At 50.3% G+C, this 25,206-nt stretch overlaps 1 protein-coding gene across 1 annotated transcript; it reads left to right on the top strand.

The window, feature by feature from the left end:
* Positions 1–6,665: 6,665 nt before the first annotated feature.
* SLC25A11 (solute carrier family 25 member 11) lies at positions 6,666–23,577 on the top strand. The gene is made up of 8 exons (XM_079952119.1): positions 6,666–6,826; positions 12,449–12,601; positions 13,819–14,025; positions 14,982–15,072; positions 16,208–16,298; positions 16,509–16,608; positions 17,894–17,945; positions 22,950–23,577. Exons 1-8 carry the CDS (start codon positions 6,753–6,755, stop codon positions 23,103–23,105), a joined length of 924 nt encoding a protein of 307 aa, XP_079808245.1. The 5' UTR covers positions 6,666–6,752; the 3' UTR covers positions 23,106–23,577.
* Positions 23,578–25,206: the final 1,629 nt, after the last annotated feature.

Genomic DNA, 25,206 nt, shown 5'->3' on the forward strand with positions numbered 1-25,206 from the left:
TCGCCCACAAGTTCCTGGGAAGGGTGAGATAAGAGACAAGCAGTCAGACAGGAGGAACAGGTTGAAACTGATTGCTTGGCAAATTGCCGCCTGATTATTTTATATTACAGGATGGCTGAGTTATTCTGTGGTTTGTTACGTTTCATTTGGGGCTCTCGCCAAAAGATCCCTTCATTGTGCATTCCCCCTTCTCCTTTTTTATTTGCACGTAATTTGCATGTTAACAGAGAAATCTGAGGTCTCCCTTGGAGAAAAAACAAGGACCCCAGCCAGGAATCCCAGAGCCAAACAGCAGCCAGTCGGCTTGGTCTTGATTGAAGACTGTGGCGACAGGACTCTCACCTGCCACCAGGTGAAACAAGATGGAAGCCCCCAACAAAAGAGAACCCAAACTTTTATTAGCTGCTGATCCCCATGTCACCCCCCCCCCCAAACTACCGGTACATCACCCATACATCACGGTTACATCATGACTGGGGAGGTCTGGTGGCCGTAATCTGAGCATCCTGGACCCTGCCCCATGGTTCCCCTTGCCCTCCACCAAACACCCATCAAGTGGAACAAAAAGGATATTTCCATTTCCCTGTTTCCTAGCCAAGTTCATCCCACCCTTTTGTCTCCATCTGGGTTTGTTCTTTCTGGAATGGCTACCTGTCTGGCACTCAGATATCAGGATGCCAGGAATTATCACTCAGGCAGAGGGGCTGCTGAGGAGCTGAGCTCACAGGTCTATAGGAATTTCTGGAGTTTTCCCAGTGAGCCAGTACAGAGATCCATTTATCAGTGAATTCTTACATTTGGTATCCGTGCAGCAAAGGCCCTTTGAATAGATAGGAAGAAACTGTGATGAAGTGTTTTGTGGGGACAAATCACAAAAGTCACAAAGTGATTGTGCTGATTTTGATAGTGGGCTGCAGGTGCAGGACATTTGCTGGAGGGGCAACCCCCCCCCCAACCTATACATAAATTCCTGCAACAATTACCCGATTTTTTCCCCCAATGAATCCGGGGACACTTTTCAACTTCAATAGGAACGATAGGATTTTGTCAGGGGACTGATTTTAAAATCTGGGGGTTGTCCCTGGGAAACTGGGACGTCTGGTAACCTTAATATAAATGCAATTAATAATAATAGGAGTATTAGGTCATGCAAAACAAAAACATTACAAAACCTCAAGCTAACATTCTATTTCCCGCCAGAATGATGCAAAACTTGGTACATGCATGCGGAAATTAAAAATAGCTACTTCCTCAGTTTCCTGATGGGAAATTACATCGGCTTCAAAGCACAGTATTGCGGGGAGACTGAATCAAATCTGTCCTGATTTTTCAATTTATTTTTGAGGGGGGGGGATGGTACTTTTCTGGCGATGCTCAGCACCTGCTGAGCCTGCCCATTGGGTAATCCAGCATGGTGGGTGGGTCACCCAGGAGACTTGAGTGCACATTTCCAACACCGCAAAACAGCCCCTGATCTTGTCTTTCCCCTGAGCCGAGGCTGCCCCCTGGCGCCCAGCACTGGCCCGGTTTGAAGCTGCCCTCCAGAGGCCTCAGCTGTCCGCATCCTGGGGTTGAAAGGCCAGCTGGCTAGCCCCCAGCTGGATCGTGTCCTTCCAGCCTTACGGCTGTGAAGATCCATTGACCTCTGGCTCCGACATAAATCAGTGACTCAGGCCTCCCAGACTTGAGCACATTATACATAGCAGAGCAAACAGCACAACAGAAGAGGCCTGAGGCTGTGTAGATACATACTAAAACTACGGATTTATTAATCATAAATCAAGACAAAGAAACATGTTGTCTCTCCTTGCCGTTGTTGTAAACAAAAATTGCTCTTTCCTTTGTAGCAGGAACCCCCCCCCACCCCAATCTTTCAGTTTGTACAAACTTCACACACACTCACACTCACACTCACACACTACATATGCTATGCTTCTGTTATAAATTCATAGAAAATCAACCATACATCGGTTTTGCACTGTTCCACTTTTATTTTACTCCATGAAGGAAGGACTACAAAATGGGGAAGGTTTGATAAGGGCAGCCATAATCCCTTGAACATCCCAGCACATCCACAGGAGCCCTGCCCAGTTGCTATGCCAACCCTGATGGTCCTAGACAGAAGACCATCAAGATCACAAAGAACTTGCATATGGGAGTGGATTCAGCATGGACTGAAACAAAGGACAATGATCAGATCTTTCCTCTGGGGGCAAGAAACTGCAAACTCCCCTCTGTCACCTGGAAAGTACTCATGGGGAGGGGGAAAGGGGGAACCAGCCAGGTGACAGGACACTCAGGTTACCACCGCAACTCCTCCCTCAACCCCTCCTTTCTGTAATGTATGCATGATGTTTCTGGGGGTGGGCTTGACCTAGAGGAGGGGAATTTCAAAAGTTTTTATAAGGTCTTGCACACCATTTTTCTGGGTCTTTCCTCTCACCTGCAAGTGAGGGGAGCACCCTGTCGCGACAGTCTTTCTTCAATAAAGACCAAGCCTACAGGCTGCTGATTTGCTTCAATTTACTCTGGTTGGTGTCTTTACTTTTTGTCCAAGGGAGCCCTCGGATTTTTCCGGTAACACCCTTATGGGGTATCCAAGAGCCCATATAGAGTCAAGATACGGAGGTGTCTTCTTCACCTTCTTCTTCGCTACAATATATCCATTTATTTCCAATTGTCAATGTCAAAAGGGACTAAAATCTATAAAATTCATAGAAACTCAACACGCCAATTTGCTCAATTTCTCTAGGACTCCATGACACACACCCTGTCCTCCATAATCCCTCAAGCGAGGTGTCAAGACCCTAATCCTGTCAAATCACTCTGCCAAGCCTTTCCTCCGGGCAATGCCAGGTGGCAGACTATGCGTACATGGACCATTGTCTTCTCATCACCGGTACTCAGGATGTGCTTATCTGCGCATATCTCCAGCTCTGCATATTCCCCCTCCCTCCTCCATATGTTAATCCTGTGTAACCCAACCTCTTCTTAATGTATTCATGATGTAACTGGGATGTATTTTGCACTGTATTCTGGGACATGGAGGGAAGTTTCAAAAGTTCATGTCATCCCTTTCTCGCTGTTCAATCTCGCCTTGAACCTGTTGCGCAATAAACTTGGATCTTCTGCAGCTTGCTCCTGTCTCCGGCTGAGCTCATTTTCCTCCGCAGGGACCCGCGGACTTAGTCCAACGAGCTGGGTGGCAGAACAGCCTCGCACCCAGATTTTACTGTAACAGTCAGGTTCCCTATTGGTAGGAGAGAATAGCAGAGGCCAACCAGAGAATATTGAGAAGCGAAGCAGCTCCTAAGCCTGATCTTTATTGATCTGTTGCAATAGGGTCCTCACTCACCACACGCAGGAGGGAGGAGGTGAGGCATCTAATCATAGCCTGCATTTTTATTAAGGCTTGATCAGGGCCTGCATTTTAAAATGAGCTTAAAGATTTTCAAATGTTAAATGCCAGGCAGAAGACCAGCTGCCTAAGAACCTTGGCAAGATGTTTATCCTCCTGGACAAGGGGGCCCCCTGATTTATAGCAGAAAACAATTCTCAAAGTCGTAAAAAGGGAATTACAGGCTGACAGCCAAGGTTACACTGACCCTACATATTACAGAAGATAAAAAAGAGATAAACATAATTAAGAGTTGATAAATAGTAAAATAAAACCATGTGCCTCCCATTAAACTTGAGCCATATTTTCCTAAGGTTAAAAGGCCAAGAACAAATAGACTGGCTTGGCTGGAGAAGGGGAGTGTAAAGAGAAGAAGAGGTTTTCTTTCTATTTTATTTTGAGGCTGTAAAATGTTCCTTCCTTTTTTACTTTGAGAAGGTTTATTCTTCTAAAAGGCTATCTATGATAATATATGAAATATATTAGCTTAAATGTAATTATGCAAAGGATTTAGAAACCAAGAAATGTTAAATCCTTATGCTAGATTCTTATTTCATATAGTTGGAAGAGACCACAGGGGCCATCAGCCCAGCCCCCCTGCCAAGCAGGAAACACCATTAGAGCACACATATGGTTGTCAGGCCTTTGTTTAAAGACCTCCAAAAGAAGGAGATCTTTCAATGATGATGTGAACTCAAGATCCTTGACATCTGTTTAAGATAAAAATTTAAGATTAACCATTTGTTTTGGAGGGCAAGGAGGGCAAGAGGTGAGCTGGTAATTAAGGTTCCTTGTTGAGACAAATGTAAGATAAATGACTACTTATTTGTCATTTATAGATAGAAGAATATATAGCTTTTTGTTTCCCATAAAAGGCAAGAGGAAATGGGTGTATCTTTTGTGATTGGTTCTAGCAAACAGCCAATAGGATATGAGGCTGATTGGACAGAGGCAGCCACAGGAGGAGCAAGGGGGCTGGATTAAGGAAATATAAGTGCTGGCCAGAATGGCAGGAGGCCAGGCCAGAGCTTGGTAACCATATACCACTGTGCCTCATATTTATTTGTCCGACAAATAAATTATTATTTTAATTTCTCTATTGCTGCGTTGAATATTTCATTCCAGCTAAGCGTTAACCACAAGCAGGGTGCTACATTTTATGGTGCCCCTGTGACTCGGATAAGTGGTCTGCTGGAACGCAGCCCCTTCACCTTAGCGGGCAAGGTACAAGAGAGAGGACCACTAAAACTGCTTACCCAGCGCGCACTGGAAAATTTTTCCAGGGGAACGCAGAAGTCTCGTCTGTCTCATACCCTGCTCTCTGACGGCGACGGACCGGGAGGAACCAGAGAAATAAACAGGGAACCAGCCAAGGGTAAGTGCACAAAGGGATTTGAGGCCCTCCAATTAATTAGGAGGAAGAGAAGTCTTGATCAAACTTCTGCGTCTCAGTAAGGGGGAACTGAGTACGCTAGGTGGCTGGGTACATCAGATGGTGATCTGGTGTAGGGAAAGGTTGGGAGGTAGAGTGTGGTGAAGTATCCAGCGCATTGTATGTGTGAGAAAGTACAATCTGTAGCTGACCTAAGTGTGGAGTGGGTAGTACTTCATTTCCCAGTAAAGCGAGTGTGTGAGTGACTGAGTGGATACTTCACAGGGCCATACAATGGGAGTTGGGGGTTCAAAGGGGGGAAATACACCTCTTGAATGTATGTTAAATAATTTTAAGAAAGCCTTCTCAGGGGCATATGGAGTCAAAATGACGCCAGAGCGCTTGAGAACGTTATGTGAATTAGAGTGGCCAAAACAAAATACTGGATGGCCATCTCAGGGAATTTTTTGATATAAATTTAGCAAGCAAACTTGGTCTAATATCGCCAAAGAAACTGGAGGGTGCCCAGAACAATTTTCATATATAGATTCTTGGCTGAGCACATTAAATAATAATCCTCCATGGATAAGGGAATGCAAAGTCAAACGATGCAAATTATTGGCTGTAAAAGCCGAAGCTAGGAAAGGAATCTTTAAGAAAAAGGAAACAAACTCGCAAGAACTCGCAAGACGTTTCGTCTTGCGAAGCCAGCCCATAGGGAAATTCGTCTTGCGAAGCACCTCAAAAAACGGAAAACTCTTTCGTCTAGCGAGTTTTTCGTCTTGCGAGGCATTCGTCTTGCGGGGCACCACTGTATTTTAAATGGGTACCCCCCATTATGTTTTTATTGTAATTTTACTGGTGTTAGCTGCCCTGAGCCTGGCTCTGGCTGGGGAGGGTGGGGTATAAATAATAATAATAATAATAATAATAACAAATTATACATACACACAGTGCTTTTTTTCCTTAAAAAATGTTTAGGGGTACTGTTATGTACTGGGTTGAATAGGATCCAAACTGCAGCAGTCTGATTGGCCCTAGAACAATAGGATCCAAAAGGCAGCAGCCTGATTGGTCCTAGAACAATAGGATTCAGAATGCAGCAGTCTGATTGGTCCTAGAACAAAGCAGCAGTATGATTGGTTGGCAGGAACTACCCAATCATGCTCCAGATAGAAGTGAATCCACAACCTGATTGGCTTACAGTAGAATTCCGGAATTAGCCAATCATGTGCAGCCCATTGTGTAAATAATGTATATAAAGCAGATACTTTGAGGGGACTTTCATTCATTCCTCCTCACCACTATGAGCTGAATAAAGAGCATGAAATCACTTTGCGACTCTGAGTATATTTCAGGGGTACTCTCATTTTTACTTAAGAAAATCACCATTTTATAGTTTTAATTGGGAAAAATAAATACAGAAAATGGAGAAAGGTAAAGATTCACAAAATGTTTAGGGGTGTGCGCACCCCATAAAAAAGCACTGTGTGTGTGTGTGTGTACATATATATATATATATATATATATATATATATATATATATATATATAAAGGTGTGCCCTAGACATGGATGCATTATCTGTCTGAGTCACTTGATTCCCTCGCTTCCTTCGCAATTCTGGACACGGACTAAACCGGGTCAATTCAAAGTCCGCCGCCCTTTCTCCGAGCTGCGCCTGCGCGCCTGCCGCGGGGGCAGATGGGAGCTGTAGTCCCGCAGGGGACTCCTGGCCAGGGGAGCCAAGGACGGCTCCGATTGGCCCTGCGCGTCGCCCTCCTTTTGCCCACCCGCCCGGCGGCTTCGCGAGGCCTACTGCGCAGGCGCCTCCCCTCTCCATCTTCTCCTCCTCCTCCTCCTCTTATTCCGAGGCGGAAGTCCCGCCCCGGAAGCCCCTCTCGTCGCGCAGCCATTGGCTGCTTCGCGCTCCCCTCGCTCTCGCCCGCCGGAGTCACCTTGGTCCCGGCGCGAGCGGAGCCGTCATGGCGGCGTCGGGACCCGGCAAGCCCAAAACGTCGCCCAAGTCCGTCAAGTTCCTCTTCGGGGGCCTCGCCGGGTAAGAGGCGCCTCCAGGACCCCCCCCCAGGCCCGGCTGCGCGCGCACCCGCCTCCGGCCGCAAAGGCTCATGGGTAATGGGGGTCTCTTTCCCCCCCTTCCAGCCCCAAAGGCCCGCCTGGGGCTCTGCAGGCACCTCATACTACAGTTCCCAGCTGCTGGGAGTTGTAGTACGAGGCACCTGGGGTTTTTAAAATCTGCCGCAAAGGCTCATGGGTAATGGGGGTCTCTTCTCTCCCCCCCCCCCACCTCAGACCCAAAGGCCCACCTGGGGCCCTGCAGGCACCTCATACTACAGTTCCCACCTGCTGGGAGTTGTAGTACGAGGCACCTGGGAGGGAAACAGCCGTGTTTTTAATCTGCCGCAAAGGCTCATGGGTAATGGGGGTCTCTTCTCCCCCCCCTTCCAGCCCCAAAGGCCTGCCTGGGGCTCTGCAGGCACCTCATACTACAGTTCCCACCTGCTGGGAGTTGTAGTACGAGGCACCTGGGAGGGAAACAGCTGTGTTTTTAGTCTGCCGCAAAGGCTCATGGGTTATGGGGGGTCTCTTCTCCCCCCCCCACCCCAGACCCAAAGGCCCGCCTGAGGCTCTGCAGGCACCTCGTACTACAGTTCTCAACTGCTGGGAGTTGTAGTACGAGGCACCTGGGTTTTTTTTGATCTGCCGCAAAGGCTCACGGGAAATGGGGGGTCTCTTCTCTCCCCCCCCCACCTCAGACCCAAAGGCCCTCCTGGGGCCCTGCAGGCACCTCATACTACAGTTCCCACCTGCTGGGAGTTTTAGTACGAGGCACCTGTGTTTTTTTCAATCTGCCGCAAAGGATCACGGGCAATGGGGGGGCTCCCCCAGCCCCAAAGGCACCCCTTCTCCCATCCTGCAACCCTCCAGGCGATTGGCACCGCAATGAAGGGAAAGGATCTGCTAGGGGGTCCGCACTGAGGCAGGGAGGTGCACAACTATGGGATGGCAGCAGCAGCACATAGGGAAAGAGTCAAGAGGGGAGGTCTTGGGGGGCCGCAAGCTGAACCTGAGACCATTGTGTGCTGTGCAAGCAAAAAAGGCCAACGCTGTTCCAGGCGGCGTCCTCAGAAGTCCAGTGTCCAGATCAAGGGAAGTCGCAGGGACTCGGGTCGTGGCGCAAGAGCGGATGAGGCTGGCTAAGCGAGGAGCCCTATAGGATCATAGGACTGTAGGGCTGGAAGGCATCCTCTGAGGGTCAGCCCCATGCGATGCTGGAATCAGAGCTGAAGAATCCCTGGAAGACGGCCGTCCAAGCTGCAAAAGGAGGTTGCTGGAAAAGGGGAGCTCAAATTCTCTGGTGCAGCAACTCCCCATGGAGAGAGGTTAAATGCTTAAACAGGGAACGTGAGTGAGATATGTACAATTACGGGGGGCTGTAGGTGCTGGGTGTTGCTGCTCTGGCTTGGGGTGGGGGGGTCTATCACCTCCTTCATGTGAAAAAGAATCTTGGGTTGGGGGGAGAGTCTTGGTGGACCACAAGCTAAACGTGAGCCAGCATCGTGATGCAGCAGCAAAAACGGCTAATGCAATTCTAGGCTGCATCCTCAGAAGTCTAGAGTCCAGATCGAGGGAAGAAATAGTCCCACTGTATTCCGACTTGGTCAGACCACACCTGGAATACTGTCTCCAATTCTGGGCGCCTCAATTTAAGAAGGATGTTGACAAGCTGGAAGGTGTGCAGAGGAGGGAGACCAAGATGATCAAGGGTCTAGAAGCCAAACCTTGTGAGGAACGGTTGAAGGAGCAACACGGGAAAGAGGAGAGATGAGAGCCATCTTCAAACATCTCAAGGGCTGTCCCATGGAAGAGGGAGCAAGCTTGTTTTCTCCTGCTCTGGAGGGCAGGACTCGAACGCACGGCTTCAAGTTACGAGAAAGGAGACCCCAACTAAACACCAGGAAGAACTTTCTGACACCAAGAGCTGTTCAACACTGGAATGGATGGACTTTGGAAGGTGGTGGACGCTCCTTTGCTGTTTTCAAAGAGAGGCCATCCGCTCACAGAATTATAGAATTGGAAGGGGCCACGAGGGTCAGGGGCTCCAACTCTGTGCAGGAATCCTTTCGCCCAACGTGGCTCTCGAACCCACAACCCAGAGATTAAGAGTCTCATGCTCTGCCTATGGAGCTAAGCTTCTACACTGCCAGGGATCCTTTAGCTACGATTTGTGCATTGTAGGGGGACATGGACTAGAATGGTTCTCAACCTGGGGGGTCCCCAGATGTTGTTGGACTACAACTCCCATCATCCCTAGCTAGCAAGGGATGATGGGAGTTGTAGTCCAACAACATCTGGGGACCCCCAGGTTGAGAACCGCTGGACTAGATGATTCTACGGTCATCTGGCGATGATTCTACGATTCAGTGATCCGGGGCTGAGCTACACTCTGTGATTGGAGCGGTGCTTTTTTTGCTGCCAGAAATGCTAATCCGCTTAAGCGCAAAGCAAGGAATTAAACCACATCAGGGGAAGGGGCGATGGAATGCCAGCGGCTCTGGCTCCCCTCCGGTCAAATATCGGGGTGTCTCACGGGGGAACAGCTGGGGAGAGCAGGAAGAGGTGTGGCAAGGAAAGGGTTAGGGAGGAAGGTTTTGGGGGGAATGGTCTCCTCTGGCTCCTGGGGTGCTTTCCTTGCCACCCTCCCTAAATAAAGCCTGTTATGTAACTGAGGGGTGTGTGAAGCAGATTTAGGCTGCCTTGGGGAGAGGGACACAGATGGAATCTGGCTTATTTAGGTTTCTGGAAGGATCTGAAGTGGGATAGAGGGGCAGTGCTTCAGGATTTGAATCCTGAGTTGTTGTTGTTGTCGTGTCCGACTCTTCGTGACCCCCTGGACCAGAGCACGCCAGGCCCTCCTGTCTTCCACTGCCTCCCGCAGTTTGGTCAGACTCATGCTGGTAGCATCGAGAACACTGTCCAACCTTCTCGTCCTCCGTCGTCCCCTTCTCCTTGCGCCCTCCATCTTTCCCAACATCAGGGTCTTTTCCAGGGAGTCTTCTCTTCTCATGAGGTGGCCAAAGTCTTGGAGCCTCAGCTTCAGGATCTGTCCTTCCAGTGAGCACTCAGGGCTGATTTCCTTCAGAATGGAGAGGTTTTGCAGTCCATGGGACTCTCAAGAGTCTCCTCCAGCACCAGAATTCAAAAGCATCAATTCTTCGGCGATCAGCCTTCTTTATGGTCCAGCTCTCACTGAATCCTGAGTAGGACAAGGCAAATATTTCCTGTGCACTCTGCGGAGAGGGGTGGCTCCCTTAGGAGGAAAGTCTGCCTTGTTTGGGAGAAAAGTTGCTACAGAAAAAATAGGGGTTTTGGCTTTTGCTGCCCATCTCCCCAAGGGACTGAGTCCCCTAAGTCCATGATCGGCCAGAGATGAATGGATGGAGGCAAGATCCAGAGAAAGCAAGGTGGATTTTTATTTTTCTGTTTCAACAGAGTTCCCTCCTCTCCTTTGCAAGGAGGTCAGAGAGACAATGGTGCGCAAGCCCCTATAGAGACTTCTGAAATTGCCCACCCTGTGGCCCAGAACCACCCCCCAAACATACATTGCAGAAGGAGGCAGTCTCCAGCAGAAATCTGAGTGTGTTGCTTCTCTCCTGTCTGCCAGGATACCTGATTATGCCCTAAAGGTAAAGGGACCCCTGACCGTTAGGTCCAGTCGTGACCAACTCTGGGGTTGCTGCGCTCATCTCGCTTTACTGGCCGGCGTACAGCTTCTGGGTCATGTGGCCAGCATGACTAAGCTGCTTCTGGCGAACCAGAGCAGCGCATGGAAACGCCGTTTACCTTCCCGCCGGAGCGGTACCTATTTATCTACTTGCACTTTGACGTGCTTTCGAACTGCTAGGTTGGCAGGAGCAGGGACTGAGCAATGGGAGCTCACCCCGTCATTGTGGGGATTTGAACCGCCGACCTTCTGATCGGCAAGCCCTAGGCTCTGTGGTTTAACCCACAGTGCCACCCGCATCCCTGATTATGCCTTACTCGATTGGCATTTTCTGGGTAGCCTGGCCATTCCTTGGAGATGGTAAATCTCGTACACGTATTGAGAGTTTGCTCAGCTGAACAGATACGGTGGTTCCTCAGTTTAAGAACAGCCTTGTTTAAGAACTATTTGGTTTAAGAACTCCGCAAAACCGGAAGCAGTGCCCCAGTTTGCGAACTTTACCTCAACCTAAAAACGGAATCCGAATGGTGGAAGGGCACCGGAGGCGGGAGGCCTTGTTAGGGAAAGGGCGCCTCGGTTTAAGAGCGGTTTCGGTTTAAGAACGGACTTCCGGAACGGATTAAGTTCGTAAATGAAACTTACTTGCCAGACTCTATTTGCAGGGAGGTGTAAGCCCCTACAGCTCAAAGACAATTGGAAAGCTTTTTCCCATTTCCTTCCTCCTTGCAGAGAAATATTTGAGGTCAATTTGGGAGAGTCAAAATGGCCTCAGGATTGCTCCCCTGTACTATTTCAGACACGTGGTTTATATACTTACATATGTGCTTGCCTTGAACATTTATTCTATATTGGAGACCTTAGAATTCTTACAGCAAAGTCGAGCGAGAGGCTACACCGTAGGAGTTCAAGAAATAAGACGTGGCTTGGAGGAAAGGGTTCCTTCCTCTCTCGCAACACAGCAACTGGTGGGCATCCCACGAAGCTGTGCCTTGGGAGATTCAGGGCAGAGAACAGAAAGTCCTTCTAACTGATCGTGAAACTGCGGAACTCTCTGCTGCAGGAGGCAGGGATAGCTTTAAAGGAGAATGAGACGAAGAATGGCAGATGAAGTTGATGGACTACATGGAATTGGCGGAAATGACTGGCAGAATCCGAGACCAGGGAGAAGAGTCGGTGGAAGAAGATTGGAAGAAAATTAAAGATTATTTACAGAAATACTGTAAAGTTAAGGAGCTTTAGAAAAAGAAGGTGGAATGAAGCTAGATGGCTTTGGCAGAATGTTAGACAGAATATGTTAAAATTAATTATAAGACAGAAAATAGATGAAGATGGAAAGGACTTGCTGAAATAATTAATTGAAGTGGAATACAAAAAGGGAGGCGTGAGGAAGTCAATGAAACAAGTGCATGAAAGTTAAGATTTGAAAATATTGGAAGTGTCTTTAACTCTCTTTGTTTTACTTTGTTGATTCAATGTTTTATGTAGTGTTTTTGTTTGTGTTTTTATATTTTGTTATGTTGTTATGTCTAATCTTTCTTTTTTCTTTTTGTAATTTCTAAAATTTCAATAAATATTATTAAAAAAAATAAAATAAAGGAGAATGAAACAAGTTCATGGAGGTGGAGAGAGCTTTCGGTGACTCCCCCTGAGTCCATCTTGTTGGGCCTCTCTTTCTTGGGCTGTAGGAAGGAAGCAGCTTGGCGGAGCAAATTAGAGTGTCTTGCAAGGGAGCAAGGAAAGAGGAGGAACTTCATTCCAGGGGGAAACTGCCTTGGCCATCCTCAAAATGTATGGGACCATAATCGGAGATAATATCTGGGTCAGGGTTGCAGGAGGGGGGTCCTCCCTCTCCAGCCCGCTCTGCCGCTTCTCCCTGTTCTCCCCCAGCCCTCAAGTGACCTCTTGCCCCCTTCCTTCTCTCTGCCCCCCACCCAGCATGGCGGCCACTGTGTTTGTGCAGCCCCTGGACCTGGTAAAGAACCGGATGCAGCTGAGCGGCGAAGGCGCCAAGACGAAGGAGTACAAGACCAGCTTCCACGCCGTGGGGAGCATCCTCCGCAAGGAGGGTGTGCGCGGCATCTACACCGGGTAAGTTTTCCTGAGGGGGGGGGCAGGGGCCTTGGGGGGCCTGGTGTGTGTGTGTGTGTGTGTGTGAGAGAGAGAGAGAGAGAGAGAGAGAGAGAGGAGTATGGCAGGGGCACTTGGCTGCAGAACAGGTGATATTATTGTTTATTCAGTTTATATACCACTAGCCCTTCCTTCCTCCCTCCTTTCCTTTCTTTTCCTTTCCTTTCCTCCTTCCTTCCTTCCTTCCTTCCTTCCTTCCTTCCTTCCTTCCTTCCTCCTTTCCCTTCCTTACTTCATTCCATCCATCCATCCATCCATCCATCCATCCATCCATCCATCCATCCATCCTTCCTTCCTCCCTCCCTCCCTCCCCTCCCCTCCCCTCCCCTCCCCTCCCCTCCCCTCCCTCCCTCCCTTCCTTCCTTCCTTCCTTCCTTCCTTCCTTCCTTCCCTTCCTTCCCTCCCCTTCCCCTTCCTCCCTCCCTCCTTCCTTCTCCCTCCCTCCCTCCCTCCCTCCCTCCCTCCCTCCCTTCCTTCCTTCCTTCCTTCCTTCCTCCCTCCTTTCCCTTCCTTCATTCCTTCATTCCATCCATCCATCCTTCCTCCCCTCCACTCCCCTTCCCGTCTCCTTCCTTTCCTTCCTTTCCTTCCCTTCTCCCTTCTCCCTTCCCCCTCCCTCCCTCCCTTCCTTCCTCCCTCTCCTCTGTCTGGCCAGAAGGAAGAGACGTTTGAAGGCTGTCCCTGGCAGGACGTATTGAGGGCCTGGTTTCCACTTGGGGGCTAAGCTGCCAACTCCCCCGTTTATTTTGGTGGTGCGTAGCCCCACAACCTTCTCAGTAGCTGCACCCCCCCCTTCCTGGCGAAACACCCTCCCGTCAGACGTCAAACAGATAAACTATGACTTTTAGAAGACCCCTGAAGGCAGCCCTTTACAGGGTAGTTTTTAATGTTTGAGGTTTTAGCTTGTTTTTAATAACCGCCCAGAGTGGGGCAACCCCTTCAGATGAGCAGCATATAAACACTAAAATTGCTATCATCATTATTATTTGTTCAAGTTGACCCTGGAGTGTGAACACGGCGCAAAATGCGCAACCTGGAGGAATCGAAGCGCTGCAGCCGCAAACCCGTTCAGTGCCAGCGCGAGGCGTTAGGGGCTTTGGGTGGCAGGAGGGCTCCTCTGGCTCTGGTTCTCAGTCTGGGGGTTCCCTCCCCCCCCGTGCCCCCCTCTCTCTTGGCAGGCTGTCTGCCGGCCTCCTGCGCCAGGCCACCTACACCACCACCCGACTGGGCATCTACACCATCCTCTTCGAGAAGCTCACCTCCTCCGACGGGACGCCCCCCAACTTCTTCATGAAAGCCGTGATCGGGATGACGGCGGGCGCCATTGGGGCCTTTGTGGGCACGCCTGCCGAGGTGGCACTCATCCGCATGACGGCCGATGGCAGGTGGGTGGGGGAGACCCATTCGTGCATTGGCAGGGGGCAGGCGCACCCCTGTGCCAGAGGTGGGTGGGTCCATCGTTCTTGGCCTTGTGCTGGTGGCGAAATGCAGACCGGTTCTCTTTTCTGTTTGGGTAGATAATTTTTATTTCGTACATAAAACAATAGAGAACGGTTAGAACATTGAAAGATAAGAAACAAACATGGAAGACTGGCAGGTAGAATTAGTTCAGGGTTGAAATAACCAGAGTCCGAGTAAAGACTGTCGGCGGTCTCCGATCCAGTCTTGCTCCAGGGACACGTGCCAGGGTTCTGACGATGGTTTCGCTCTTTAGGTCCTTAAAGAATGCCAAATCACATTGCAAGTGTCTGGAAGTTTTGATCCTTGTATCTTTATCTAACAAGCTTGCAGTGTAAGATTTGGGGCTGTTTCCCTTTGAGCCGCAACTATTATTTGCGATGCCAAGATCATACAGGAGACCAGTTCTTTGGACAATATATCCACATTGATATTACCGAAAATACTCAGCAACTTTAATTTTGGGTAGCAAGCGGTAGCTCCTTTAGTAATATTTATCATTTCTCTTGAAACCGGATCCCCAAAACCTTGCAGCGACTTACTTTCCTGCCACTAACGTGCCGAGTTTTCTGCAGTCCCTCCAGCAACTAGGAAGAAAACATTTTTGACATTTGAAGAGTGTTATGGTCTGTGTGCTGATTTCAAGGAGTTTGCCCTAAGAAAGCTGGAAACAGTCCAGCTGTTTCCAAGCAAAGAATGTTATCTGAGGATCGAGTCCGGTCCTGGATTTGGCCGGCTTGTCTTGGAAACGAAGGCTCCTCCGCTGTGCATGTGATAAAGGAATGCCAAAAATGCAGGCTGGTTCTGGTTGGGAAGATCTGGGCCTGTTCCTCTCTCTTTCTCAAGTCTTCTCTCTTCCTTCTTCTTCTTTCCTCTGTTCCAGGTTGCCTCCTGACCAAAGGAGGGGCTACACAAACGTCTTCAACGCGCTTCTGCGGATAACCCGCGAGGAGGGGGTTCCCACGCTCTGGAGGGTACGGCCCTTTAGGAAGAGGGGTGGGCTCAGGGGGAAAGTTTTGAGACTGCCCTTGCGATTGCTCAAGTCTCACCCGACAAGGAGGGCCAGGCCTCTTCTGCAATTTAATGAGTTTATTACAGCAGAGGAAATGGGCTCTCATTCATTTGCAAGTATGCACAGAGGGGAGCTTGAGAATTCCTCTTTTTGCCTGGCTATCTGATGCTGATAACGGAATGGGAAGAAAACCCTTCCTGCTTTCTGTATTAAGGGCAAACCACTCTTGAAATGCGACTTCCCTTGCTTGCTCACCTGCCTTGGCCAGGTACAGGGGGCTCTCTCTTCTTGAACCGCTCCGTCCCCAAAGGTTTCGGCTCCTGAACATCGAAAACCTGGAAGCAAATGTTCCGGTTTTTGAACGTTCCTCAGAACCCGAACATCCAACACAGCTTCTGTTCTGCAAAAAGCCTAGCTGCCAAAGAAGCCTCGGAATTCAAACGTTTTGGACGTCGAATGTCCTTCTAGAACAGATTAAGTTCGACTTCCGAGGTTCCACCGTATCGGGTTTGGGGTGTTCTTGCTGCCTCTCCTCTCGTCTCTCCCATTGCATTTTCCAGGTGTATTTTCCTCTTAGCTATGTACCCTTATTTAAACTTACTTGGGGGCGAAATAAGGAGGGGGGAATCTCACTGTCGGGCCTGGAGAAACAGCTTGCTCTCGCCTTAATTCTAGGCTCTGCTAAGTGGTCTCCTCGCCCCAAAACACAGATCTCTGTTTTGTGCCTCTGGATGAAACAGTGCCCAGCCTCTGCCAGGGCAAGGGGTTTCCTCCCGCTGATCTCCAGCGTCCATTTTAAGAGAACAGCTCACCTCGCTTTACTGGCCGAGGGAGCCGGGGATGTGAACCGCCGACCTTCTGCTCGGCAAGCCCTAGGCTCTGTGGTTTAACCCACTGCGCCACCCGCGTCCCGGCTGGTCGGTGTAGACAGCACTAATCTAGACGGACCCAATGGTCTGGCTGGTCTGCCCTCTGCCCTTCCTGGCCGCTGATCTGAGCAGCTGCTCCTTCACCGCGAGGCGAGACCCCTCTCCCCTCCTTGAGGGGAGCTTCCAGTGCCCCCCCAGCCCTAATGGCTTTTCTCCTCCATCCAACAGGGCTGCGTCCCCACCATGGCCAGAGCCGTCGTCGTCAACGCAGCCCAGCTGGCCTCCTACTCCCAGTCCAAGCAGTTCCTCCTTGATTCGGGTAAGCGGCATCCCAGTTTGGGGCGGAGGGGCGAGGAAGGCCTGGAGGGGTCTCTGTCTTCTCGACCAGCCCAGTCAGGCCCCTGCAAGCTCTGCCGCCCTCTTTCCTGTAGGGCTTGAGGGCTCCCAGAGGGGAGGGGGGGTTCAGGGGTCCCAGAGGCGATGGCAGCAGCAGCAGCAGCAGCCGAAACTTCCTCCGCCTTGTCCGCAGGTTACTTCCGGGACAACATCTTGTGCCACTTCTGTGCCAGCATGATCAGTGGTTTGGTGACGACTGCAGCCTCCATGCCGGTGGATATTGCCAAGACCAGGTCAGGGTCCGGGAGGGCAGGAAGTGGGGGGGGGGGGCTGGGGGGTGGAAGGAAGAAAGAGCAGCCTTTGGGGGGTGGGAGTGAGGTCAGGGGGGGGAAGCCTGGGATTGACCCTCTTCTTTGTAAAATACTACTACTACTACTACTACTACTACTACTAATAATAATAATAATATTTTATTTATACCCCGCCCTCCCTGGCCAAAGCTGGGCTCAGGGCAGCTAACACCAGTAAAATTACAGTAAAAACATAATAGGGGGAAAAAACACCAATTTAAAATACAGGTTAAAATGCAATTTAAAATGCAGCCTCATTTTAAAAGTCAAAACCATAAGGGGAGGGAAGCATAAGGGTCAGAATGAGTCCAAACCAAAGGCCAGGCGGAACAGCTCTGTCTTGGAGGCCCTGCGGAAAGATGTCAAGTCCCGCGAGGCCCTGGTCTCTTGGGACAGAGCGTTCCACCACGTCAGGGCCAGCGCCGAAAAGGCCCTGGCCCTAGTTGAGACCAATCTAACCACCTTGCGACCTGGGACCTCCAAAGTGTTGTCATTTGTGGACCTTATTAAATGCATAACAAGCAGAACACTCCTGAATTTCAACAAGAGAAACAAATGATTGAGCACGATCTGGTACAGGGTAGGGAGACAAAAGGCAGGAAGAGAAATACAGTTGTGCCCCGCAAGACGGAAAACCCGCTAGACGAAAGGGTTTTCCGTTTTGGAGGCGCTTCGCAAAACAAATTTCCTATGGGCTTGCTTCGCAAGACGAAAATGTCTTGCGAGTTCCTGCCTTTTTTTCCCCTCCCCCCCCTTTTCTAAGCTGCTTATCCGCTAAGCCGATAAGCCGCTAATAGCGCTAATCCGCTAAGCCATCAATGGGCTTGCTTCGCAAGACGAAGAAACCGCTAGACGAAGAAGAGAATCGCGGAACGGATTCTTTTCGTCTTGCGAGGCGCCGCTGTATTGCAAGAGGCAGGTGCCAAATAGGCAGTTTGTTCCTGATTTCTTTATGGCCTTTAAACCGCCTTTTTCCTCCAAGGAGCTCAAGCTGATTCCTTGTTTAATCCCCACAACGACCTTGTGGGGTAGGCCAGGCTGAGAGACGTCAGTGGCTGGCTCCCAAGGTCATACCCAAGCGAGCTCCATGCCTGAGTGGAGGATTCGAACCCCAGCCTCTCCCAGCTCCTAGTCCAACACTCCCACAACTGTACCGCCCTGGCCAGAAGCGGCTTCAGCAGCAGAGGGTGCGCACCTTACCCCCCCTTTTTTGCATTTCCCCCTCCAGGATCCAGAACATGCGGATGATTGATGGAAAGCCGGAGTACCGGAACGGGCTGGTGAGTGTGGGCCGGGCTTTTTCGGGGAGGATCCCACCTCTCTTCCCCACCCCATTCAGGGAAGCACGGAAGCCGCCGTGGGGTTTGGCATTGGGGGGGGGGAAGAGGTTTATAGTCCTCAAGGATGCACAACGTCAGTTTGGCAGCGAGCAACTGCTCAGGAGAGGATGGATGGAGGATGGATGGCGGCTAACAGATTGAGGTGGAATCCTGACAAGACAGAAGTACTGTTCTTGGGGGAGAGGGGGCAGATGGGTGTGGAGGACTCCCTGGTCCTGAATGGGGCAACTGTGCCCCCGAAGGACCAGGTGCGCAGCCTGGGAGTCATTTTGGACTCACAGCTGTCCATGGAGGCGCAGGTCAATTCTGTATCTAGGGCAGCTATCTACCAGCTCCATCTGGTATGCAGGATGAGACCCTATCTTGCCCACGGACTGCCTCACCAGAGTGGTGCATGCTCTGGTTATCTCCCGCTTGGACTACTGCAATGCGCTCTACGTGGGGCTACCTTTGAAGGTGACCCGGAAACTACAACTAATCCAGAACGTGGCAGCTAGACTGGTGACTGGGAGACCATATAACACCGGTCCTGAAAGACCTACACTTGCTCCCGGTACGTTTCCGAGCACAATTCAAAGTGTTGGTGCTGACCTTAAAAGTGTTGGTGTCAAAGAGAACAACAACTATCAGATTTTTAGAAGACATCTGAAGGCAGCCCTGTTTAGGGAAGCTTTTAATGTTTGATGTATTACAGCATTTTAATATTTTTTTGGAAGCCGCCCAGAGTGGATGGGGAAGCCCAGCCAGATGGGCGGCGTATAAATAATAAATTATTATTATTATTATTATTATTATTATTATTATTATTAGCTTGAATGGACTGGAGTGGGCTGCTCAGGATGCCTTGCAGTTGATGGGGAAGAGGGGAGGTTGGGTCCACACTCTCACCCCCCCCTGCCTCTCCCCACAGCTTGCCTCATGCCCCACACCAGAGCCAAGCCCAGGGCCTGCAGTTCAAAGGGCCACCTCTCTCCCTGGCTGGCAGAGGGAAGCTGCTTCCAGCTCCTTCTCTCCTGGAAGGGGGGGGGGAGACTTTGGACCCCAGGCCCCTCTCCCTTCGGAGGAGGACTTTGCCCTCCCAGCCAAGGGCCTTGGGGACGGATCACGGAGCCCACAGTATGCAGAGCTTGCTTCCTTGCTTGTGTCCCTGGGTAGAAAAACAGAGAGAGAGAGAGCTCCTAACCTTTGCTCTTCCTTCACAGCTGGAGCCAACAATGTATCTGAACACCATTTGCTGGAAATAATTATTATTTATTTATACATACATACATACATACATACATACCCAAGGGATGCGGGTGGCGCTGTGGGTTAAACCACACAGCCTAGGGCTTGCCGATCAGAAGGTCGGCGGTTCGAATCCCCGCGACGGGGTGAGTTTCCGTTGCTCGGTCCCTGCTCCTGCCAGCCTAGCAGTTCAAAAGCACGTCAAAGTGCAAGTAGATAAATAGGTACCCCTCCGGCGGGAAGGTAAACGGCGTTTCCGTGCGCTGCTCTGGTTCGCCAGAAGCGGCTTAGTCATGCTGGCCACATGACCCGGAAGCTGTACGCAGGCTCCCTTGGCCAATAAAGCGAGATGAGCGCCACAACCCCAGAGTCGGCCACGACTGGACCTAACACTTAGGGGTCTCTTTACCTTTACATACATACATACCCCACCCATCTGGCTAGGTTTCCCCAGCCAGGCAATAAAACATCAAACATTAAAAGCTTCCCTAAACAGGGCTGCCTTCAGTTGTCTTCTAAAAGTCAGGTAGGTGTTTATTTCCTTCACATCTGAAGGGAGGGTGTTCCACAGGGTGGGCGCCACTACCGAGAAGGCCCTCTGCCTGGTTCCCTGTAACCTCACTTCTCGCGATGAGGGAACCACCAGAAGGCCCTCGGAGCAGGACCTCAGTGTCCAGGCAGAACAGTGGGGGTGGAGACGCTCCTTCAGGTCTACTGGGCCTTTGAGGCCGTTTAGGGCTTTCAAGGTCAGCACCAACACTTTGAATTGTGCTCGGAAACATACTGGGAGCCAGTGAAGGTGTTATGTGGTCCCGGCGGCCGCTCCCAGTCACCAGTCTGGCTGCCGCATTCTGGATTAGTTGCAGTTTCCGAGTCACCTTCAAAGGTAGCCCCATGTAGAGTGCATTGCAGTAGTCCAAGTGGGAGATAACTAGAGTTTGCGCCACTCTGGAGAGACAGTCTGAGGGCAGGAGGGGAGAGGGTTGCCCCTGCGCTTGGCTCCTGCTTCTAAATTTCCCTGGGGGGCACCTGGTCAGCCACAGTGGGAACCATACGCTGGGCTGCGTGGACCAATGGTCGGATCCTGCAGGGTTTCACTTCTGTTCTTCACTCCTCCGCCAGTGGTGGGGGCCAGTGCCGGCCTCCCTTCTATTGCCCTTGGAGAGGCGTTTTACTTCTCACCGCAGCCGATTCGGAGAGGCCTGCTTGGCAGGTACAACACAGACCTCTCTTCGCCAGGACTTTGCCCCGCCGGCTTCCGGTGCGTCTCGTTTTGCCGGAGGAGAGAAGGGGCCAAAGTCCAAGCGGCTGGTCGCTGTTTCCCTTCTTGGAGAGCTAGGTTTGCACGGGGGCGGGTGACCCCCTCAGGCCTCCCCTGCCCTCCCACTGTTATATCTGCCCAGCAGACGCCCACCTCACCGCTGCCAGCAATAAAGCAATAAATCACAGAAGGCTGGTGAAATTCTCTTTATGGAAAGAAGCAAAACAGCTCAGGCCAAACGACTCTTCCTAGTAGGTCACTTGCCTTGCCCCAGCTCTCTCAGTCCCCATCTTCTTCCCTGATTGCTTCCCAAACAATCTTAAGCCTCCTTCATTTTGTTTCTCTTTGCACCATCCTCTTCTTACCTCCAAAGGTCATCCAGTCCAACCCCAGCTAATCCCTCTGGTTCCTGCTTGTTGGCCTCTGTGGAGGGAAGCCCTTTTGCTCCAGCCCTGAAGCCGGCCTGTTCCCCCTTCCCCTTCCTTCTCACCACATTTCCACCCCACATTTTTCTCCCACAGGGTGCAAGGGGGGCATCCTTGCCTGACTCTCCCCACCAACAGTGTGACGCGGCAGCTAAAAAAGCCAATGCAATTCTGGGCTGCATCAATAGGAGTATAGCATCTAGATCAAGGGAAGTCATAGTGCCACTGTATTCTGCTCTGGTCAGACCTCACCTGGAGTACTGTGTCCAGTTCTGGGCACCACAGTTCAAGAAGGACACTGACAAACTGGAACGTGTCCAGAGGAGGGCAACCAAAATGGTCAAAGGCCTGGAAACGATGCCTTATGAGGAACGGCTAAGGGAGCTGGGCATGTTTAGCCTGGAGAAGAGGTGGTTAAGGGGTGATATGATAGCCATGTTCAAATATATAAAAGGATGTCACATAGAGGAGGGAGAAGGTTGTTTTCTGCTGCTCCAGAGAAGCGGACACGGAGCAATGGCTCCAAACTACAAGAAAGAAGATTCCACCTAAACATTAGGAAGAACTTCCTGACAGTAAGAGCTGTTTGACAGTGGAATTTGCTGCCCAGGAGTGTGGTGGAGTCTCCTTCTTTGGAGGTCTTTAAGCAGAGGCTTGACAACCATATGTCAGGAGTGCTCTGATGGTGTTTCCTGCTTGGCAGGGGTTGGACTCAATGGCCCTTGTGGTCTCTTCCAACTCTAGGATTCTATGATTCTACCTCATTCATTTTTTTGTTTTTGAAATCATTTTCTATTTGATTTTACAATTATAAACTTATAACAATCCAAATGCATATCCATATATAGAGATTACTCTGAATCTTGAGACTTCCCTCCCTCCATGGCTCCTATTGTCCACATTGACAACTGCACGTTATTCCATAATCTATATTTTGTATCCGTCCATATTAGACATATTGTTTGATGCATTACAAGTGACATTAAAACCCTGCTAATGTTTTCATCTGCTTGCTGTGCTCTCCAAAATAAATTTTAAAAATTTCCCATTCTTTTTTTTAAAAAAATTGTCCTCTTGTTTCCTGAGCTTTCCGGCCAGTTTTGCCATTTTGGCATAGTCCAACAGCTTTATTTTCCATTCCTCTCTGGTAGAGACTTTGCCTTCTTTCCATCTCTGGGCTAGTAGCATCCGTGCTGCTGTTGTTCCATACATAAAAAGTCTTTTCTGATCCTTTGGGATGTCGGTACCTACAATTCCTAATAGAAAAGCTTCTGGTTTTTTTAAAAAAGTTGTTTTAAACATTTTCTTCATTTCATTATACATCATCTGCCAGAAAGCTTTTGTTACGTTACAGTTCCACCACATGTGATAAAAGGTACCTTCTTTTTCTTTACGTTTCCAGCAGATATTTGAACTTGTCCTATACGTTTTTGCTAACTTAGGTAAAGGTAAAGGGACCCCTGACCATTAGGTCCAGTCATGGCCAACTCTGGGGTTGCGGCGCTCATCTCGCTTTACTGGCCGAGGGAGCCGGTGTACAGCTTCCGGGTCTGCTAGGTTGGCAGGAGCAGGGACCGAGCAACGGGAGCTCACCCCGTGGCGGGGATTCGAACCGCCAACCTTCTGATCGGCAAGCCCTATGCTCTGTGGTTTAACCCACAGCGCCACCTGTGTCCCTTTGCTAACTTACTAGGAGTCAAATACCATATCATTATACATCATCTGCCAGAAAGCTTTTGTTACGTTACAGTTCCACCACATGTGATAAAAGGTACCTTCTTTTTCTTTACATTTCCAGCAGATATTTGAACCTGTCCTATACATTTTTGCTAACTTACTAGGAGTCAAATACCACCTCTCCCCACCTTATTTAATCCCCAAAACAACAACCACCCTGTGAGGTGGGTGAGGCGAAGAGAGTGAGCCCCCGGCCCTCAAGCTCCCCCCCAGCGAGCTTCCTTCGCACCGCGCCCCCTAGCTCTAACCACTGCACCATCGCTGCCCCTGACCCCGCCTCCCTTTGCCTTGCAGGATGTGCTGGTGAAAGTGATCCGCTACGAGGGCTTCTTCAGCCTGTGGAAAGGCTTCACCCCCTACTACGCCCGCCTGGGCCCCCACACCGTTCTCACCTTCATCTTCCTCGAACAGATGAACAAGTTCTACAAGCAGTTCTTCCTCAGTGCCTGAGTTTGGGGGAGCGAAGGAGAGACCCCCCCTCGACTCCTGGAGCTCCCCTTTCTCAAGTGCCATGAGCACACCTTCCGAGAGCCCCCTACCTGTGGGGAGGGAGGGGGTGCCTGCCTTCTCCCTCGCCCCACCCCTAAAAAATTCATTTTTTCAGAGTGTGTCTAGGCCTGCTCCCCCCATCTCTCTCTCTCACACATCTAGCCAATCATGAGGAAGGATTTCTCCCCTCCTGGTGCACTGTGGGCAGATGGTGGCGAACGCTATGTTTTTTGGGGGGGTTAAAATGCATTTAAAATTATTTATTGCTGGGGAGGGGGGAGTTCAGGGCTGGGGGCCGCCGGTGGGACGTTCCCTTTCCCTCCCCGCAACCAAACTGCCGCCTGGGTTGTGGCCGTGTGGCCAGTGACGGTTCCGCCGTCCCCATCCCCAACTTTGCTTTCGACTTAGTAAAAACCAATCATGGTCTTAAAAACTTTTTGTTTCTGCTGTGACGTCCTTCTGCGGAGTCGGGGGGGGGTTGCTCTTGGTTGGGCACCCGGCTGAACGCTGGGAGACTCGAGACCGGTAAGTGGAAGTCCGGATAGTTGAACTGTGGAACTCCTTGCCACAGGAGCCAGAGGCAGCCAGGTGGCTTTGAAAGAAGATTGGACCATGGAGGAGACGGCTGCCGATGGCTACCCTATTTAAACGCATAACGCTAACATATTTAATGCTGATTTTTCTTTCCCAAAAAGGGGCGCGCAACTTATTATGCAAGGAAAGAGTTTTTTAGTAACAAACGTGTTTACGTCGCTTGCCCGCCTGCTCCCCTTGTACATTCGACTGGCACTGAGGTGGTGTGCTGAGAAAATCCTGCAACTCTTACACAGCGAATGCTTTGGGACCAGTTTTAAGGACCAAAAAAAAGAGGGGGCTGTGACTATTATGCGATGGAAGGCAGCACTGCTTTTCTCCAGCTTTGTGCGTTATGAAAGGCTCTCTGGCCCAGGAGGCCAGGAAGCCATTGTGTCAAGTCCACAGGATCCTCTTTGCGCAATCATTTGCTCAAGGCCTCCCACCTTCGCCCCCTCTGCAAGGCCAAAGGGGAGGGAAGGAGCTCAGAGGCAGCACTGAAGGCTGAGGTTGGAAGCCTCCCAGGAACCTGAAGGAAGACGCCAAATGGGTGTTGCAGTAAAACCTTCCATGCGGGTGGGACGGCTGTGTGAGTCAGGGGTTTTATTTTTTGAGTTGTGATGGTTGCATCGCAGAGGGTTGAGCTAGATTTGGGGGTCCCGTCTGAGGAGAGGAGGCGTGTAGTGGTGATAGGAGATTCCCTACTGAGGGGAACAGAAGCAGTGATCTGTGGGCCTGACAAGATGTCTCGGGAAGTGTGCTGTCTCCCCGGGGCTAAGATCCAAGATGTAACTGAACGACTGCAAGGAATCATAAAACCCACTGACAAATAATCCTTCCTCTTGGTTCATGTGGGAACCAATGACACTGCAAGCAATAGCCTCCAGAAGATCAAAAGAGACTATGAGGCTCTGGGCAGGAAATTGAAGCAATTAAATGCACAAATTGTCATCTCATCTGTCCTCCCAGTTGAACGACGTGGCCCAGGGAGAGAGGGAAAAATAGTGGAAGTGAACAGCTGGCTTCGCAAATGGTGTAAACAGGAACGGTTTGGATTCTTAGATCACGGACTGCAGTTTCTTGAAGATGGACTTCTGGCAAGCGATGGGCTGCACCTCACAACGGTTGGGAGGAATGTTTTTGCCAAAAATCTCAGAAACCTCATCAGGAGGGCTTTAAACTGACTAATGTGGGGGAGGGAGACAGTGCTCCTGAAGGTAGGAGTCTATCAATTGATGAAGATGATCATCCAAATGTCATAGACCAAATGGAGCAAACAGCACGCAGACCTAGTGGTGGGAGGAAAAAATCCTTAAATAAGAGACACGGGGGAATGATTAATGGACTTCAGTGTCTGTACACTAATGCGCAAAGCATGGGTAATAAACAAGATGAGCTTGAGCTCTTGGTACAGCAAACTAAATATGACATAATAGGCATCACTGAAACCTGGTGGGATAAGTCCCACGACTGGAATGTAATAATGGAG

Source organism: Podarcis cretensis (assembly GCF_951804945.1).
Source record: "Podarcis cretensis genome assembly, chromosome: 13".
Lineage (NCBI taxonomy): Eukaryota > Metazoa > Chordata > Lepidosauria > Squamata > Lacertidae > Podarcis > Podarcis cretensis.

What these genes read in the sequence shown, in the direction of transcription:
- SLC25A11 (XM_079952119.1), top strand. Translation starts at nt 6,753, where the DNA reads ATGGCGGCGTCGGGACCCGGCAAGCCCAAAACGTCGCCCAAGTCCGTC. An exon ending in GTGGATATTGCCAAGACCAG is followed by an intron (nt 16,609 to 17,893) that starts GTCAGGGTCCGG and finishes TTCCCCCTCCAG; the next exon opens with GATCCAGAACATGCGGATGA. An exon ending in CGGAGTACCGGAACGGGCTG is followed by an intron (nt 17,946 to 22,949) that starts GTGAGTGTGGGC and finishes TTTGCCTTGCAG; the next exon opens with GATGTGCTGGTGAAAGTGAT.